At 40.7% G+C, this 16886-nt stretch overlaps 2 protein-coding genes across 7 annotated transcripts; one reads left to right on the top strand and one right to left on the bottom strand.

The window, feature by feature from the left end:
• The first annotated feature begins 1076 nt into the window (after window positions 1-1076).
• On the top strand, window positions 1077-3910 carry LOC112279904 (glucan endo-1,3-beta-glucosidase 8). Its single transcript, XM_024514649.3, has 3 exons — window positions 1077-1939; window positions 2065-2756; window positions 2911-3910. The coding sequence occupies exons 1-3, from the start codon at window positions 1602-1604 to the stop codon at window positions 3339-3341; spliced, it is 1461 nt and encodes a 486-aa protein (XP_024370417.1). The 5' UTR covers window positions 1077-1601; the 3' UTR covers window positions 3342-3910.
• Window positions 3911-4471: 561 nt separating this feature from the next.
• LOC112279902 (uncharacterized) lies at window positions 4472-11091 on the bottom strand. Of its 6 annotated transcripts, XM_090249132.1 has the most exons (9): window positions 11022-11086; window positions 10736-10817; window positions 10055-10619; window positions 9424-9709; window positions 8668-8950; window positions 8064-8422; window positions 7304-7790; window positions 6077-6840; window positions 4472-5775 (listed from the first exon to the last, which is right to left on the bottom strand). In XM_090249132.1, the coding sequence occupies exons 4-9, from the start codon at window positions 9583-9585 to the stop codon at window positions 4819-4821; spliced, it is 3012 nt and encodes a 1003-aa protein (XP_090105258.1). In that variant the 5' UTR covers window positions 9586-9709; window positions 10055-10619; window positions 10736-10817; window positions 11022-11086; the 3' UTR covers window positions 4472-4818. The 6 variants fall into 6 exon arrangements, with proteins under 6 accessions (XP_090105258.1, XP_024370413.1, XP_090105256.1 ...); XM_024514645.3 differs by lacking the exon at window positions 10055-10619 and having other exon boundaries at window positions 11022-11091; XM_090249130.1 differs by having other exon boundaries at window positions 10055-10817.
• Between the last annotated feature and the right edge of the window lie 5795 nt (window positions 11092-16886).

Raw genomic sequence — 16886 nt, 5'->3', positions numbered from 1 at the left:
GTGGGGCGCAGGACTGTGGGTTGCTCTGGTGCCGCGTCTTCCCAGTAATATCTACCGGTCCCTAGGTGAAACTTCGGTTCTCTAGCCGCTACGCACTGAGTCGCCATCGCGGAACTGGGAAACGCAGAGAGATTAGGTCCATCTTGTTTCGGCATTGAGTGAGAAGCAGACCGACCAGAAGATGTTGCTGTACGCGAGTGAAGGTCTAGGATTCTAAATTTGCGCTTGTGATGTGAAGGTAAAAGTGCCTTCAGAGACACATGTACAGTTGTGAGTTGTATCCATTAGTTAACTGCTATTTGAAATAGTGGCTGAAAGTGATGGAGTAGCTGCTGCGAGGTGAATCGATCCAGGTGATACTTAAATTACCGATCCTGTCAGAGAGAACGTGAGGCGAGTAACTTCCATGGCAAATCCAATCTCATATTACGAGCTCGGGGTAGTTGCTGGCGCAAGCAGGAGTTGAGGCTGGGACACGAATGCACTGCGCCAACCCTGACACAATTCATTGTCAACTAGTTTAAGGCGGTTTCCGGAATTCGGTGAATTTTACTGGATTTGTACTGTAGAGTATGAGGAATATGCAGGACATATGGTTCCCGAGCAAAGTTTGAACCTATACGACGAGTTTCAGACATTCCTAACCCACTTATAACCCACTTCGATTGTCGCATTCTTGCTGATTTCGGTTCCGAATTGGTCAAGGTCATCCTCAAACCGCGTGCGGAGGTCACACATGCATTTGTGTCTATCCTAGGATCCAGCGGTTGACTTGTAACAAAATTACGGGCAGGTGAGCCCCGGAGATTCAAACCTACCAGGTGGTAATACGCGAAGCAGCTCAAGGCTATTCGTTGCGTTCCTGCAGGCTTGTGTAATACGATTAGTTCTTACATGAGGTCCTCAGATTTCTAAGCAGTTTACCAAGTCTAGCTGTAGATTCGCTTGATGTAACTTTTGACGCTGAAGAAAGGCTCATCAGATGAGTTACACGTACGTTCGGCTCTGAACAGTTATTTGCCGCTCAGAAAAGATAAGTGGGCAGTCGGGTAGCTTCTTCTGCATTACCATTTTGTCTAAGCGGTTCAGGGTCAACCTATTTCGGCCAGTTTTTTTGCTTTTAGATCGAAGTTGTAGTTTTCGTAGTTTCTGCTGTTCGAAAAACATTGAGTACTGTGTGTTTAGTGGCTGAATCTGTAACCTTTGGAAGAAATCTGGTGTTGCATTCTGGATCAGGAAAAACAAACCAGGACTTGTGAGTTTTACGGCGTTTTCAGAATCGGTAGTTTGTTTTGCGCCTTCTCGCTGCGGCGTGTGTTGAAGTTTCTTTTTCGGCGTGTAGTATATAGTATTCACAGCTACGGATGACGGGATCACAACAGTCTGCTTGCATTTGGCATAACATTTCCACCGTCAATCGCACTTGAAGGTAGTGAGCAACAAATATTAGAACTCCATTGCATGAGTGACAGCTAAGGGAGACTTTTGTCAATAACTCACTGCACCGACCATTGCCGACAAGTTCGTAGCTAGTACCTGGGGTTGGATTCTGTCCGAATTATACATCGTCAATCTGTAGTTAGGTTCCAGGAAGAGCAGCAATGGCGAGGGTGGCATTGCTGTCGTTGCTGGTTCTTTCGATGACGGCAAGTGCTGCAATTTGTGTTGGCGGATTAGGAGTGAACTGGGGTAATCAAGCCTTCAACCCGCTACCTCCCAAGGATGTAGTGAAGCTGCTGCAAATGAACAGTGTAACGAAGGTAAAGATTTTCGATGCGAATTACGATATACTCAAATCCTTGGTTGGCTCTGGGATCGAGGTTATGGTCGCCGCTCCAAACTACGCGCTCTACGATCTAGCCAATAACCCTAATGCTGCTACAGAGTGGGTGAAGCAGAACGTGACGCGTTTCAACTTCAAAGGCGGTGTTGATATCAAGTGAGTTTTCGTCCCTCAATATCCTCCAACGAATTCCTTGCAAGCGTTGCTATTAGATCTTTCTGCCAATTCTCGATAGAACTTTAAGTTAAAAATCACCTGACAACTCCGTGTTTTGGTTTCAGATGGGTGGCAGTGGGCAATGAACCCTTCTTGACGGCCTACAACGGTTCATACCTCAACACGACACTTCCAGCGTTCCAAAACATGCAAGCTGCTTTGGATGCAGCAGGGCACACCGGAGTGAGGGCTATCATCCCGTTCAACGCCGATGTGCTCACAAATGTGAAGCCTTCCGCAACTACGTTCAAGCCAGAGTACATAGCTCAAATAGGGCCCATGTTGGAGATTATGAATCGCACAGGAGCACCGTTCTGCATGAATTTGTACCCCTACATTAGTTTATACATGGATTCAGGATACCCAGTCGATTACGCATTCTTCAGTGGAACCACAAGCCCCAATGTCGATGGCGCAATTACTTACCAAAATGCACTTGACGCCAGCTTGGATGGGTTGGCTTCGGCGCTTTCCAAGGCAGGGTATCCATCAATGCCAATCATGCTTGGGGAGATAGGATGGCCCACTGATGGTGCTCGCTCTGCCACTGTGGATCTTGCGGGAAGATATATGCAAGACATGATCACGCATTTGCAGAGTGGTATAGGGACGCCTTTAAGGCCTAACGTTTTCGTCGAGTTTTATCTCTTCGGTCTCCTGGACGAGAACAGCAAGAGCATTGCTCCAGGACCGTTTGAGCGACATTGGGGGGTGTTTTACTACGATGGAGTTGCAAAGTATCCTCTCAATCTTGCAAGTAGGTCTCCTTTCACCAAACGAGACATCGTCTTTCTTTTCGACCATGACATTAAACACAATGATCGAATTTTGGAATGACAGTCGTGTACTAGCTTGTTTTACAAGATGCAACAACCACTCTGCTGATGTTTTCTTCTTCCCCCTTATTGCAGGCGGCACCACCAACGCAGCGACAGCGATTAAGAGCCTTGTCAACCCACCCTACATGGCGGAGCAGTTCTGCGTACTGAACACATCTGTCATCGACAGAACAAATTTAACCCAAAACGTCGATTACGCGTGCGGGATTGCGGACTGCACCGCCTTGAACAATGGATCGACGTGCGCGACTCTGGCGGAGCCCGCATCATACGCATTCAACAGTTACTTCCAAGCCATGAGCCAGGATCCCGGGGCTTGCAACTTCCAAGGCTACGCGATGATTGTCACCGAAAATCCTTCCCAAGGCGCCTGCCGGTTCCCAATCTCGTTAGTACCGACGACGGGATCCAGTTCTGGTGCACCAAGTTGGAGACTCTCATCAGCAGCATTAACCTTGGCTCTCGTTTTATCGTCACTAGGTGTGCTTTGGCCCATAACTTGATGTTAGCCTCTATCGCCAAGTTTGTTTGTTTGTTTGTATGTATGTATGATAGCAAAACCGAGAAGGAGGCTCTGCTTCTTCATCTTCCCAGCTGAATCATGCTCGGAACACTTGTTCTAAAGAGGGCAGTGCTCTCATGGGGGTGCTAGAAAAAAAGCCTAGTTTTCCTCCAAATTTGCACCCAGTGTGGGTGTGGGTGTGGGTGGGTGTGTTTTCTGTTCTGCGAGGATGGCGATTTGCGTGTTCGTGGACACGATACATATTCATCGTAACGCTGATTCTTCCTCTTTCTTTAGAGTCAGGCTCCCTTCATATCACAGTGCCTGCCTGCCTGCCTGCCTGCCTGCCTGCCTGCTCCACACGGCTTTGCATACCCCGGTCATGGATCCCCCCTAGAGGTCCCCATCCCCGGGTGTGGCCTTCTTTCGGGGGTTCTCCGTTTAGAACACCAGTGAGTGATTGTGTGTGTGTGGTGGGTATTGTTACTATTTTGAGATGCCATCTTTGGGAAGGAGAATCCTTGGGGCTCTGTTAAACTGCTCAAATAAATAAAATGACATGGAGAAATAGCTACAAGTGTATTTATACTATTTGTATGTATGTATGTATGTAGTGTGGTGCATGCTGTGGCCTGTATGTATGTTGAATGCGGACTATATTTTCTTTTGAAAGTGTCATGGTTTTATTTCTGTAACTTAAGAGTTCCAAATGGTTCTGTTGAGATAATAATGTACTCCTCTCATGAAATGCAAGGAATAACAAAAAGAAATCAATTTTTTTTTATACTTGTTGTGGGGAACATTTTCTGTGAGCATGTGACAATGTTAAAAGTTGCAATTAGAATTTTTTTTTTTGTTTAAATTGTCAAGGCACTTTTTCTATTTTATAAATTAAAAAAATAGAAAGATTTAAATTTTTTGTGGATGCTTAAGTTATAGGAAAAATAAATACAACACATTTGGATCTCTACCACCCTATTCAGGCAGTTTTACCTTTAAATTTTTCATTGTGGAGTACTTTTCAAACATGATCATTTTAAGACCTGATAGTTAGCTATGACTACTTTACTTTTTAAGAAATATTTTAGTTTTCTTTAATCCGAAACCCTAAATCATGTTCACTGTTCCAAATGAAATCTAAAAAACGTAATTTATTAAAGCATCAAGTAAATTCAAATAACTTGTATAGAAGTAAAGCTTTTCCACAATAAATCGTTTTGTATAATAGTGCACATCAAAGTGTATCTTCTCTACCTGGAATACTTTGATTATCATATTTATGTTATTGCGTAGCGGCATGGTAATTGAAAAGAAAACAAAGCGAAAGACTTCTGCTATGTTCGCCCCTCTTAATGGATCATTCGTCTTTGCAATCATATCGTACATACTTATAGGATTTAACCTACTTGAGTCGTCACAACCAGGAGTTAAATGCGCACGGATTTGGAGTCGACAAATGAAATTCTTCGATATTCCCTTCAGGTGGGAACGAGGTAGTTTGAAGGTGAAGTCACAGTCTTCGCAAGGGCCATGGCCAACGGAAGCGTGACCACTAGACATAAAGTGCCACCCAAGACGATTTCCCCGTACCAGCAGAACTTCCTCCATGTTTTGGCCAGCGACGCCCGCGGGATCACATATTGCCCAAGGTCTAAGCTGTCGAATATACTTCGTGGGTTTCTCCCTGATGATTCTAGTCTGTAACACTCTCTGCCATGAGACTCCACCGCTGTGGTACCTTCACCAACAGCTAAGAAATTGCTGTAAGGTCCAATCCTCTCGACCTTGTCATCGTGTTGTACATCCACAAGTTCGCTTGAAATATACCCAAAAGAGTCTACGTTCGAGTACTTGAAAACTGGACTACAAGATGCAAGTGTTTCGCTTGACATAATTCTCTGAGAGTCTGAATTGCATGTAAACCAATCCTCGTAAAAATTTCTGCAATAGCCTGCTTCAGTGGATGTTGACGAGGGAAAATTGCTGATGCATTGAAATGTGGAATCAGTAGTTTTCTCCTGGTGAAACCCCCCCTCTGTACAGTTGGTTGACCGGGCCTCGCGATAGACAGGAGAGAGCATGTGAATGTCTCGAGAGCCATTGCAGTCACTAGACAGGAAATTTTGGGGTTGCCGAATAACCTCGGCAGGTTGCTTTTGTCTGTCTTCATCCTCGTCTTCATCAGAAATGCCAGCTTGAAACGACTCATCAGATGCTATTGGATTGTCACGAACACTCCAACCCGCTTCACTTGAGGTTTCAACATCCATATCAACCACATCTGGAACTCCATCCTCACATTGCACTACCTCTTGATCCAAGGAGACCCTTCTAGAATCAGTATTTGAGGAATTCAAGTATAGTAATTTACGCATGAGTTGTTTCGGTGTAGCACTAGGGAGGAAGTCATTTGTGGTGATGAGCGGCTTTGACTTCTGTAGATTTCAGCAGAGAGTAGTCAGTAATGCTCGGGACAATATTCAATATTTGTTTCGATCAATAACTACAGTGGCTTTTTTCTCCAGAAGAGTCTCTCTTATGCGATCATTTGGAACCTCATATATAAAACCATCAGTTTGGAGATTCGAAATATTTCTCGTCTAACCAATTAGTCTCAGTTCAACCCTCTCAAGAAATTCCTTCGTGATTCTTTCAGCACATGCACGGTAGAAATATAAATTAAACTGAAATGAGAAAAGAAAATGTTAAATAAGGATTCCGCTATATTTCTCTTACCTCTTCGGGACTGAGGCCAAGGTGTGCTACTGCATTGTGATGCTTCGGAACACTTTCTTCGCCTAAGCCACATCCTTGAAGGAATTTCTCGTCTCTTCCTTCTAATGAAGCTGAAAAATCCTGAGTAGTGCCTGCAGCAGCTAAAACCATGTTCCTTCCTTTCACTCCATCATGCTTCACCATGCATCCGTTAGCATCTCGGATACAACCACCGGGACCTTGTTCGTGAGTCTGCATTACTGTGCTTGGAAAGTTTTTACTCGAGTTATCAGCACCGACAGCGTAGCCACTTCGTGAGTGCGCTTCAGGACAATTAAAGCATCCCAACCGCAATCTAGGGAGATTCTTCAACTCTGGTTTCAGAATACAAGACTCAATTTGGCTATCAAGTAACGCAAGCCCAGCATCATCCTCAGCTAATATGCTTGATGCAGTCTCAGCGAGTTCATCCAATATTGCTGAAACAATGGGGCTCATCATATGCCCAGAGGGCAAACAATTTGACGTCATTGCTATCTCTTTTTCATCATGTGAAGCAGATCGATCCTCAAACTTCTCGGTAGGAGTTCTTTCCTTCATTTCCGGTGTATGAATGTCAACTTCGAATTCATCTAGTTGGCTCGAGGCTAGAGAATTGTAAGAATCAGTAAAAGGGGATGACGCCCGCGTTGACTTGGCCTGAACTTGAGCATGCTCAAATCCTTCACCTTCCAGAGACGCATTCACACTCGAATTCCTCGTCAGCACATTTTCCTTCGAGTCCACTGTACAGCCCAGCACCACACCAAACCATACCATTCAATTCTGCATCCAGGAAAATCAATGGACTTCCCCCACCCTCTATGTTTATAATGAAGAGACGCAGGAGTTTTAGATAAGTCTGAGTTTTGTGATGAATGAAAAACACAAATCAAGGGTGATTGACACATTCAATTTGGCAGAATAATATGCAAATATAGAGTACCAATTTTCGTCAAACGATGATGATTCCTACAATCACATGCAGTTATGTCTAGCAGCAAACGACCTCATTGGCGCAAACAATTGATTATGCCGTGCATCATGACTCACTGCTCAGAAAAATTGTTGAAAACATCCTCTAAAGTGAGAAAATTTCAAAACATGTTGGTCTGAAATAAAATAGTGCTAAGGCGATGAGTTGTAAGAAGAAAGGGAGGAAATTGGAGGTCCCAAAGCAACAGTGAAAAGAAGGATTGTAATACCCACACTTCTGTGAGCTTTGCTCGCACTTATCAGCAGAACAAGCCGAAGGAGAAACCGCGCCTGGAGAGCAGCACCCAGGTGACCTTGAGAAGCCCATTCCTCTTGTGGGATCTAGAGGTGTCCGTTTCGACCTTCCACTGGAGTTCCGCACAGGGGTCGAAACTTGTCTAATATGCATAGAATCCATCGTTGACGTTGAAGCTGCTGGCGAAAAGGACAATTGATTTGACTCTTGAGAAGTTGGACTAATAACACACTTCAGTATCGGAGAGCTCAAAACGTCTTCCTTGGACCAAAAATTGTGGGTCTGCTCCGTGATCCCTTTAGTCCACGAGCTCCGGTTTTGCTCTTTTAGCGTGCAAATATGGCCACTTAACACACTACAGGATTGAGTAGAATCACCAGGAGCTAACATTCTAGCTGCATACAAGGCTTCACTCACAGCTGCCCTTACATGCGGCATTTTATCAAGGCGGCAGATCTCCAAGGCCTAAAGATGTAGGCAATATTCTCATTAGTGTATGGCAGATGCACGTCACCATGAAACGAGCACATTACAAACCACTCGTTCAGAGGTACTCTTGAGCGGAAGCTCCCTGCTGCAAAATAACTCAAAAGCACATACGCATCTCTAACGAGGATATATGAAATAGGAAATAAATTCGGTCATGAGGACTCACACATAGTCAGGACATCGAATTGAACTGATGGAATTAGTAGCGCAGCTAACTTTGGATTTTAAAGCCATAATTGAAAAACTTACACGAATTACTGAATCGAGCTCGATTTCTAATGTCTCCTTATCAAGTATTGTGAGTACCCCCTGCAGTAGCTTAGCAGCTGCCTTACGATGCTGCCAAGAGTCGACTGCACTTTTCAGAGTTTCCTCGCCTACCCTTAACAAGGGTGCACCATATACGCCGACTGTGTCGGGATTCATCGACGCTAATGCAGAAGCGAGGTGCAAGTGAAAGACCGTACGTGTTGATTTTTCACTTAATGCTACAGTTAAGCGCTGGTACACTTCCTGCACTGTTCCATTGCAAGCACATCTCCAATATTCTGTTTCAATGAGGGCATGGATGCAGGCAGCAGCCCCCGCTGCCACAGGCTCCAACTTTCCTGTAGAAATCATGAAGAAATCGAACCTTAATTATTGCACTGTCCAAGAGAGGTTCACATTCTTACTGCAACGCACAGCCAAGCATAAACCGATACCGATTCCATCCTACGCTGTATCGGATAGGTTTCCTGCGTATCTCTTAGTTATGTGTCTCAGGGGTTTGGTAATATGTTTGTTACTTAAGAAAAGCAATGCCAAGCCAGCGGATCACAAAATCCATTCGACAATCCTGAATGTATACTACCTGCAAGAGCTTCAGCTAGAGGATCACAAATTCCTCGGATAATCTCCTCAGCATCTTCAATGGACATTGAGGGGTCAATAGTGTAACGCGCCATGGCTACTGTAACCTTTGCACATGCTTGTTGCAGCTGGGGAGAACTCCCACTTGCCGCCAACGCTCGAATGAGGGAAGACATCACCCTAGGAAGGTATGGCTTAATAAGTCTTCCGTGTACCCGTGCAACTTCCTCGTACAGGGAGATAGCATAAGACTTTGATCCGCCAAATTCACGAGAGTCGGCAATCTACAGCAAGTAATCCAATGGGTTCACACTAGAGTCACAAAGATGTGTAGAAATCCTGTTATTAAACAGCCTTCAGGATCAATTAAAAGAATTGTACGGGCATTGGACTGTTCAACACATATATTGGTGAAACAGGTGCGTTAACTAATTATACGACAATTCTGACATCGGTAACAGTGCGCATTCAGACACACAAAGGTTCCGCATGATTGTGTTGCAACACAGAAAGTTGCAATGAATTTCCTAAATTTGACAGTTGTATATTCCAGGAAAAGGAACAAATGCGAATATCGCTCTGAGGTTTCGATTGGACCCAGAGATTTTTCGCAGTGGCTACAACACTTGGAATCAGCCTCAACTTCGGAGAAAAAAGTTTCCTGAGTTCGAACAGCGCGCAAGGGACAGAATCTAGAATACGGAGGAATTGGACGTAGAAGTGACTCACTTTCCAGATCAAAATCAACATTCCGTACCTGGCCAAGAAATTTGGGCATCGAAGTAGCATCCAGCTGCTCAATGATATGCTGGAGGGATTTCAGAGCGAATCGACGGCTATCCCCATCTAAGTACAGCTTCGCTAAATCTTGTTTCACCAGCGGACTCAGGTAACGCGCACCCGCCTCCTCTTCTCTCATTGTCGCCTTTCGACCTCGTCCTCCAGCTTTTCGTGTAAATCCAACTAGAGGGAGCCCAGGAGGAAATGTCCCGTTAACAACCGGCAGAATAGTTCAGGGTTATCAAGGCGAGGGTGGTGGCCATCTGAAGTTCAAACATTACTTAGATTTAGTTAGAGTGGAACTTGGAAAATTCTTCAGGATGCTTACATGCAAGTATTGATGTCTGGAAATTATTAAGAAGTAGAGGCTTTGGCTTGACCCGTTTCACAAGCACATCAATAATAAGAAAAACAATATTGAAGATACACGTCGGCTTTGCATTGAGTGGACATGGCAGCATTTCTTTAAAATAAGGTACATGAAAATCCCATTGGGCAGATCGCTTCGGAGCTAAGAATCATCATGTGTTATAAAACTTGTCAGAATCAGAAACATTTGGCCAAAAGATATTTCACTCAAACAAGAGACGTTGGAAAAATAATCTAACCATAACGGAAATACCAAAAGCTCTACTGATACTCTGTATCAGCTATCGCTGCAATGGGTATGTGTGGATCATTCTGCTTTCCCGAGATCTTCATGAGGGATCGTTATCTCCATGAACACGTTACAGAAAAACGCAAGATACCATAGAGAAGCCCAATATAGATAAACGGGAGTTCACATGGTAAGAACCGTCGTTTTGCGAGCCTTCAAATTCGCAAGGAAGAATAGAATAAGTATGGGTGCATAATTGAAGGATTTTTTTATAAAAAAAAAAAATTGGAGATGACACGAACAAAATCGGTCCAAAGATTCCTACGGACGTACATTGCCTTTAATGAGCTACTGTCAAGGGGCGGCTCTCCAAACAGATACCCAAAGATTTCGCTCCGTTAAATGCTCTACGTTTTGAAATCGTCGTCACCGGTTAACATGAATCACCATATGAAGCGTTGGGAAAGCAACAGACCTTGCGGTCAAAGGTCAGTCCCCCCCCACCGATAAAATCTCACTGCAACTACAGCGCCTCATGTAACTTCAACTCTCCACTCTCCAACCCTGACACTAACCTGCACTCAAGCTCCATGAAAACAACCTCGCAGTACATATCAGGATACCAGAGTTACGAAAAACATTAACAAGCCAACATGGACATGGCAAGCAGCAGCAGCAGCAGCAAAATTACCTCATGAGATCAGCAACATCGTCGTTAAGCGCTTAAGTACTCACAAAGGACCCCTTCTCGAGCTCTAAATCCATCCGCGGCCCTGCAGTTCGCATGTCGCCCAGAAGAAAATGTTACAACAATCAACGTCACACTTGTGCCTGCTGAACCAACAACTAAACAAATTGAAAAGCTCTGGACCAATTTCAAACTCATGCAATGTGCGCCATTCTTTGCAGAGCCAATTTGAAATTTGGAGGGCGGGACAAGAAACGAAAGCGCGCGCGCATGGAAGGAAGGGAGCCACCGGATTAAGATGAAGTGGAAAACAGTGAAGAGCAGTTGGCACGAGGGGGAAGAAGAAGACGAAGCAGGAGGTGTGGTTCGGCAGCACGGTTGTTGAGGAGGGAGGGTCACCGGGGCTGACGCAGGCTGTGTCATAGCCCAACGTCACCAGCCGCGTGAAACAGCGTGCGCTCTCAAGCGCGGTAACTCCGCGCCGCACCATATTATTGCATCCAATATTTGAACTGCGGATGAGTTCTGTTCCAGTTGGGGTAACGTCCTTGTCCATGATCGTCACTCTGGACCAAGTAATTATCTGTGGGCTTGATTGTTATTGGAGTTAACTCTTCCCCGACACCCATAACAAGTCATAAACTAGTTCAATTTGGCCTGTTTTTATTCTTTTTAGAAACCTATGTTTCTATCTTTGAATGAGCACATTTTCCACCGTTCGGGAAATATGTACATATATGTACATTCATACATAAATATATATATATATATATATATATATAGAGAGAGAGAGAGAGATATATCTCTTTTTAGAACTTACAATATCATTATTTTTCAATAATTCAAGCAAAAAAAAATTAATTAATTTTGTGCTTGAAATTGGTGACAGTTTCCTAATATATACATATATATATATATATATATATATATATATATACAGCCACCTTAATAATGACAGTAATACTTCACTTTTAATTTTTCCATTGTTTATGAAGTATTCTGATTAATTAGGAGAGCATTTAAGTTGACATTGAAAAGCACAAATGTTTTATTTTTAATTTAAACAGGATTTTTTTAAGTCTCTATTTCTTAAAAAAAAATTATCGGTTTTTCAAATTATGAAATGTTTTTTAAAGAATGTCATTTTAACAAAAATATCTAATTAGAAGCTGCAAAATCAAAAAAAAAAAAAAAAAAAAAAAAAAAAACCAAAGTATATCAGCAAATTTTCAAATAATACTAAAATATTACTATTCAAGTCTTGTTAACTATTAAAATAGATGATCATCAAGTATATAATACATTTTAGAACAGTACTTACACAAAATACTCATGATGATAATAAAATATTCTTTTTTATTTGATTTTTATATCATAAATTATAACATGAATAAGAATTCAAAAAGATGTATATTTTGATAGATAAATTCTGTGACATTGGTTGCATGGAGTAATGACATTATAAACTTGATACAAAACTTGATAAAGAGTTTATGTAAGAAGAGAAAAAAAACAATATACTTTGTTGTGTAGTAATACAACTATATGGTGAAAAATAAAAATATGGATGTTATTATAGAAGAGCCTAGTAGAGAGATGTAATAGAAAAACAAGGATAAATGATAGAAAGGTAGTAAAAAATTTAGTCTTAATACTATTTTTTATAGAAGGGACTTCTATTTACTTTGTAAGAACACAAAAGCCTCAAATCAAAGTAAATAAGATAAGTAAATAATATAGGCATTTTTAGGAGAGAATTAATAATAGGTTTAAGCAAAAATTACCTCAAATTACTAAAAATTGAAACTTAGAGAGGATTAGTTGTGAACCTAGGTCAAAATCAAATCCTAAGGCACAAAATTCCATATATTTAAGATTCTTTATTATGTCTCTTAAAGTTTCTATTTATAATATTTCTTTAAGGTTTATTTTTATATTTCATTCTAATTTCTTTATTATATTTCTTTGAAATCAATTTATGACTTATTTATATTTCTTTTGTAACATCTTTTAAATTTACTTGGATTGATTAAAATTTGATTAAGATTAATAAGAATTATTTAAGGTTTAGTTAAGACTCCATTAAACTGTCACGGACATACTCATGTAAGCTAGTAATTACATACATAAATAGCTGGAAGTAAGTAAAAGTAGGTAAAAATAAGTTAATTCTATAGTATTTAATATGAAAGCTTCCTAAAAGCTTCATAGACGCTGCTTTGATTCCATAGGTGTCTTTAATTGACTTTTTGGATTAGAAACGTGGTCAACAAATTGGCCATGTGCCACACATGTTGTTAGCTTGAAGATCAAGCTAACTATGTGGCCCACATATAGAAAAACTTGCCTTGTAAGTCAAGGCATGTATCTTACAAAGTCAACACATATTGGAGGTCCTGTAGAACGTCGCCACGTAGCCCTTAGTTAGATAGTATATATAGAGACAAGAGTGAAACCCTCTTCACTCTTGTCAACTCCTTTCTTGCTTCCAGTCTAGTTTCAAGGATCTCTAGTTTTCTTGTCTTTTGGCAATAGCCATTCCAGTTTGTCTTTCAATATACATACTTGTTTATTTATATTTTGTTACCTTTCTTTGAGTGAAGGCTCACTTGTCTGAATTGCTTTTTCATCCAGTTCTTGTCCTTGACAGATTGATAAGAGTACACCTACAATATAAGAGCTTTGTCTAATCTTAACTAAGAGTGGATTACCCTTTTTTCTTAATAAGATATAAGCATATTAGAAGTTATGGATTACCCTCTTCTAAACTGATATTGTCCTTAGTATTTTCTTTGTTCTCAAGTCCTCTCTTCTATTTGTCTTCAGCGATATTAGACATCTTCTCTTTTCTAAGTGTTATCATGGCAGAACTTGTTGAAATGAAGAATGCAATGGCACAAATGCAAGAGGAATTGAGGGAGTTAATGCTTGCGATGCATAAACTCAATTTACCATCATAAGAAGCAACAAGATTGACAGGAAGTGAAGATATAGAAATGGTTGGAGCTACTTCAACATCTACACCAAACCATGTCCTTTCTTCTATGGTGGAACACTCTCCTAGTATTAGAGAACCAAGAATTATCCTAGTCGAGAAGTTTGATGGCACCAGATCCAAGTTTCGAGGATTTATCAATCAAGTGCAACTTGTGATTGAACTTCAACCCCAAAGCTATCCAACTCCAAGATCGCAAGTTAGATTCATTAGTACGCTTCTTTCAGGTTTAGCACTATCATGGTTTTCATCTTTTCTTGAATGACGAGATCCAATATTGGATAATTTAGAGGCTTTTCTGATAGAGTTTCGATCCATGTATGGAGAACATGATGTAATTCATGTTGCAACCAATAAGATCCGTATTTTATGACAAGGCAATTGATCAGTAACGTTGTACGCTTCACAATTTTGACAACCTGCAACTGATATCAAGTGGGATGATGTTGCACTTATTAGCCAATTTCTCTACGAATTACAATATGAGATAAAAAAATTAATACTCAACTTACTTGATCCTCAAATATTGAGTCAAGCAATTGACTTTGTTGTAAAGTGCGATAATCGCCTTTTTGAATTTCGATCTGAGAACCGTACAAGTGGACCTCAATGTTACTATAATTCAATGGCAACACCAACACCTCTTCAATACATACATTCGGAAGTAGAGGATATGCAAATTGATGCAGTACGTTTCAAACCTCTTATTGAGCAAGAAAAGACTCATCGTCGTCAAAAAGGATTATGTTTATATTGTGGAGAATCAAAGCACACTGCTCAACATTGTCCAAAGAAATGACACAATCACAAAATGAGGAGTACGGCTGTGAAAGAAGACAATATGTTGGAAAATGAGTTTGTCCAGCTACAATAGGGACCGTGCGGTTGGAATCTTATACAACATCTAGTAAAGGTCTTATTCTCTCCTCAGAGCCCTCTCCTTGTTTTACATTAAATATTATTTTAGGACCTAAATATTACAAAGCCTTTGCCTTGTTAGATTCAAGAGCCTCGGCGTGTTTTTTAGATGAAGAATTTACTAAAAGACATAGCAAATCTTTAGTAAAGAAAACTAAACCTGTTCATGTAGAAGTCGTAGATGGTCGTCCATTATCTTCTGGAGATATTACTCATAAAATCCTTCCTATAAAAGTAATAATCAATAGTCATAATAACTTTATAGTATTTAATATCATTAGATTTCCCTCTAATCCAGTCATTTTAGGTTTATCGTGGTTAAAAAAATATAACCCTCAAATAGATTGGATTTCCCAAACTATTACTTTCTCTAAAAGTATAACTAACAGTGTAGTTATTCAAGTAGAGAGTCATAAGTCCAGTTCAATTAAACCCGTATTTATAGGTGCAAAAGCTTTCTTGCATGCTGCTATGAAAGAATCACCATATATTATTTATGCCACACCTGTTTCTACTGGTGGAAAGACTTCAAGCGACATTCCAAGCCAATATCAAGAATTTCAAGATGTATTTGAAAAAAAGAATGCGGATACACTCTTGGAACATCGTTCCTATGATTGCTCAATTGACCTTCAAGAAGGAGCACAATCGCCATTCGGACCAATCTACAGTTTATCACAAAATGAGTTGACTGAATTCAAGGAGTATATTGAAGAAAATCTAGACAAGAATTTCATACGCCATTCTAAATCTCCGGCAGGAGCTCCAATTCTATTTGTGAAGAAAAAAGATGGATCATTACGGATATATAAAATACTTTAGGTTCTTGATATTAGAAAACTCTTTTGCCATTGTGTCACGGACATACATATAATTACCTATATGAATAGATAAAAGTATGTAAAAGTAGATAAAAGTAGGTTAATTGTGTAATATCTTCTAGAGAAGCTTCTTAGAAGCTTCATAGACGCTGCTTTGACTTTATAGGAGTCTATAGTTGACTTTTAGGTTAGAAACTTGGTCAACAAGTTAGCCATGTGCCACGCATGTTGGAAGCTTAAAGAACAAGCTAACTACGTGGTCCATCCATAGAAAACTTGCCTTGCAAGCAAAGGCATGTGGCCTAGAAAGTCAACATATATTGGAGGTCTTATAGAACATCGCCACGTGGCTTCTAGTTAGATAGTATATATAGAGGCAAGAGTGAAGCCCTCTTCACTCTTGTCAACTCCTTTCTTGCTTCTAGTCTAGTTTCAAGGGTCTCTAGTTTTCTTGTATTTTGGCAATAGCCATTCCAGTTTCTTTCTTAATATACATATTTCTATTTTGTCCTATTTCTTTTTGAGAAAAGTCTCACTTACTCTTTAGCTTTCATCGAGTTCTTGTCCTTGACAGATTGACAAGAGTACACTTACAATATCAGAGCTTTGTCTTTTCTTGATTAAGAGTGGATTACCCCTTTTTCTTGATAAGACATAAGCGCATTAGAAGTTGCGGATTACCCTCTTTTAAACTGATATTGTTCTTAGTATTTTCTTTGTTATCAATTCCTCTCTTCTATTTATTTTGAGCATTATTAGACATCTTCTCTTTTCTAAGTGCTACTATGGCAGAGCTTGTTGAAATGAAGAGTGCAATGGCACAGATGCAAGAACAATTGAGGGAGTTAATGCTTGCGATGCATCAACTCAATTTACCACCACAAGGAGCAACAAGAATGGTAGGAAGTGAAGATATAGAGATGATTGGAGCTGCTTCAACATCTGCACCAAACCATGTCCCTTCTCCCAGAATGGAACACCCTTCGAGTGTTAGAGAACCGAGAGTTGCCTTGCCCGAGAAGTTTGATGGTACCAGATCCAAGTTTCGAGGATTCATCAATCAGGTCCAACTAGTGATTGAACTTCAACCCCAGAGCTATCCAACTCCAGGGTCACAAGTTAGATTCATTGGTACACTTCTTTCAGGTTCAGCATTGTCATGGTTTTCATCTTTTCTTGAACGACGAGATCCAATATTGGATAATCTGGAGGCTTTTTTGGCGGAGTTTCGATCCATGTTTGGAGAACATGATGCAATTCGTGTTGCAACCAACAAGATCCATATTTTGCGACAAGGCAATCGATCAGTAACATTATATGCTTCGCAATTTCGACAACTTGCAACTGATATCAAGTGGGATGATGCCGCACTTGTGAGTCAATTTCTCTACGGATTACAATATGAGGTAAAGAAATTGAT

The sequence above is a fragment of the Physcomitrium patens genome, chromosome 3 (assembly GCF_059467195.1).
Source record: "Physcomitrium patens ecotype Gransden chromosome 3, ASM5946719v1, whole genome shotgun sequence".
Lineage (NCBI taxonomy): Eukaryota > Viridiplantae > Streptophyta > Bryopsida > Funariales > Funariaceae > Physcomitrium > Physcomitrium patens.
This window is presented reverse-complemented; position numbering and strand designations above follow the sequence as displayed.

Bases quoted from the DNA above. Each gene is read 5' to 3' on its own strand.
- LOC112279904 (XM_024514649.3), top strand. From the start codon at position 1,602: ATGGCGAGGGTGGCATTGCTGTCGTTGCTGGTTCTTTCGATGACGGCA. The intron at 1,940-2,064 runs GTGAGTTTTCGT...TTTTGGTTTCAG, and splicing joins AAAGGCGGTGTTGATATCAA to ATGGGTGGCAGTGGGCAATG. The intron at 2,757-2,910 runs GTAGGTCTCCTT...CCCTTATTGCAG, and splicing joins GTATCCTCTCAATCTTGCAA to GCGGCACCACCAACGCAGCG.
- LOC112279902 (XM_024514645.3), bottom strand. From the start codon at position 9,585: ATGAGAGAAGAGGAGGCGGGTGCGCGTTACCTGAGTCCGCTGGTGAAA. The intron at 8,951-9,423 runs GTACGGAATGTT...TACTTGCTGTAG, and splicing joins TGCCCAAATTTCTTGGCCAG to ATTGCCGACTCTCGTGAATT. The intron at 6,841-7,303 runs GTGGGTATTACA...TGGGCTGTACAG, and splicing joins CGAGCAAAGCTCACAGAAGT to TGGACTCGAAGGAAAATGTG.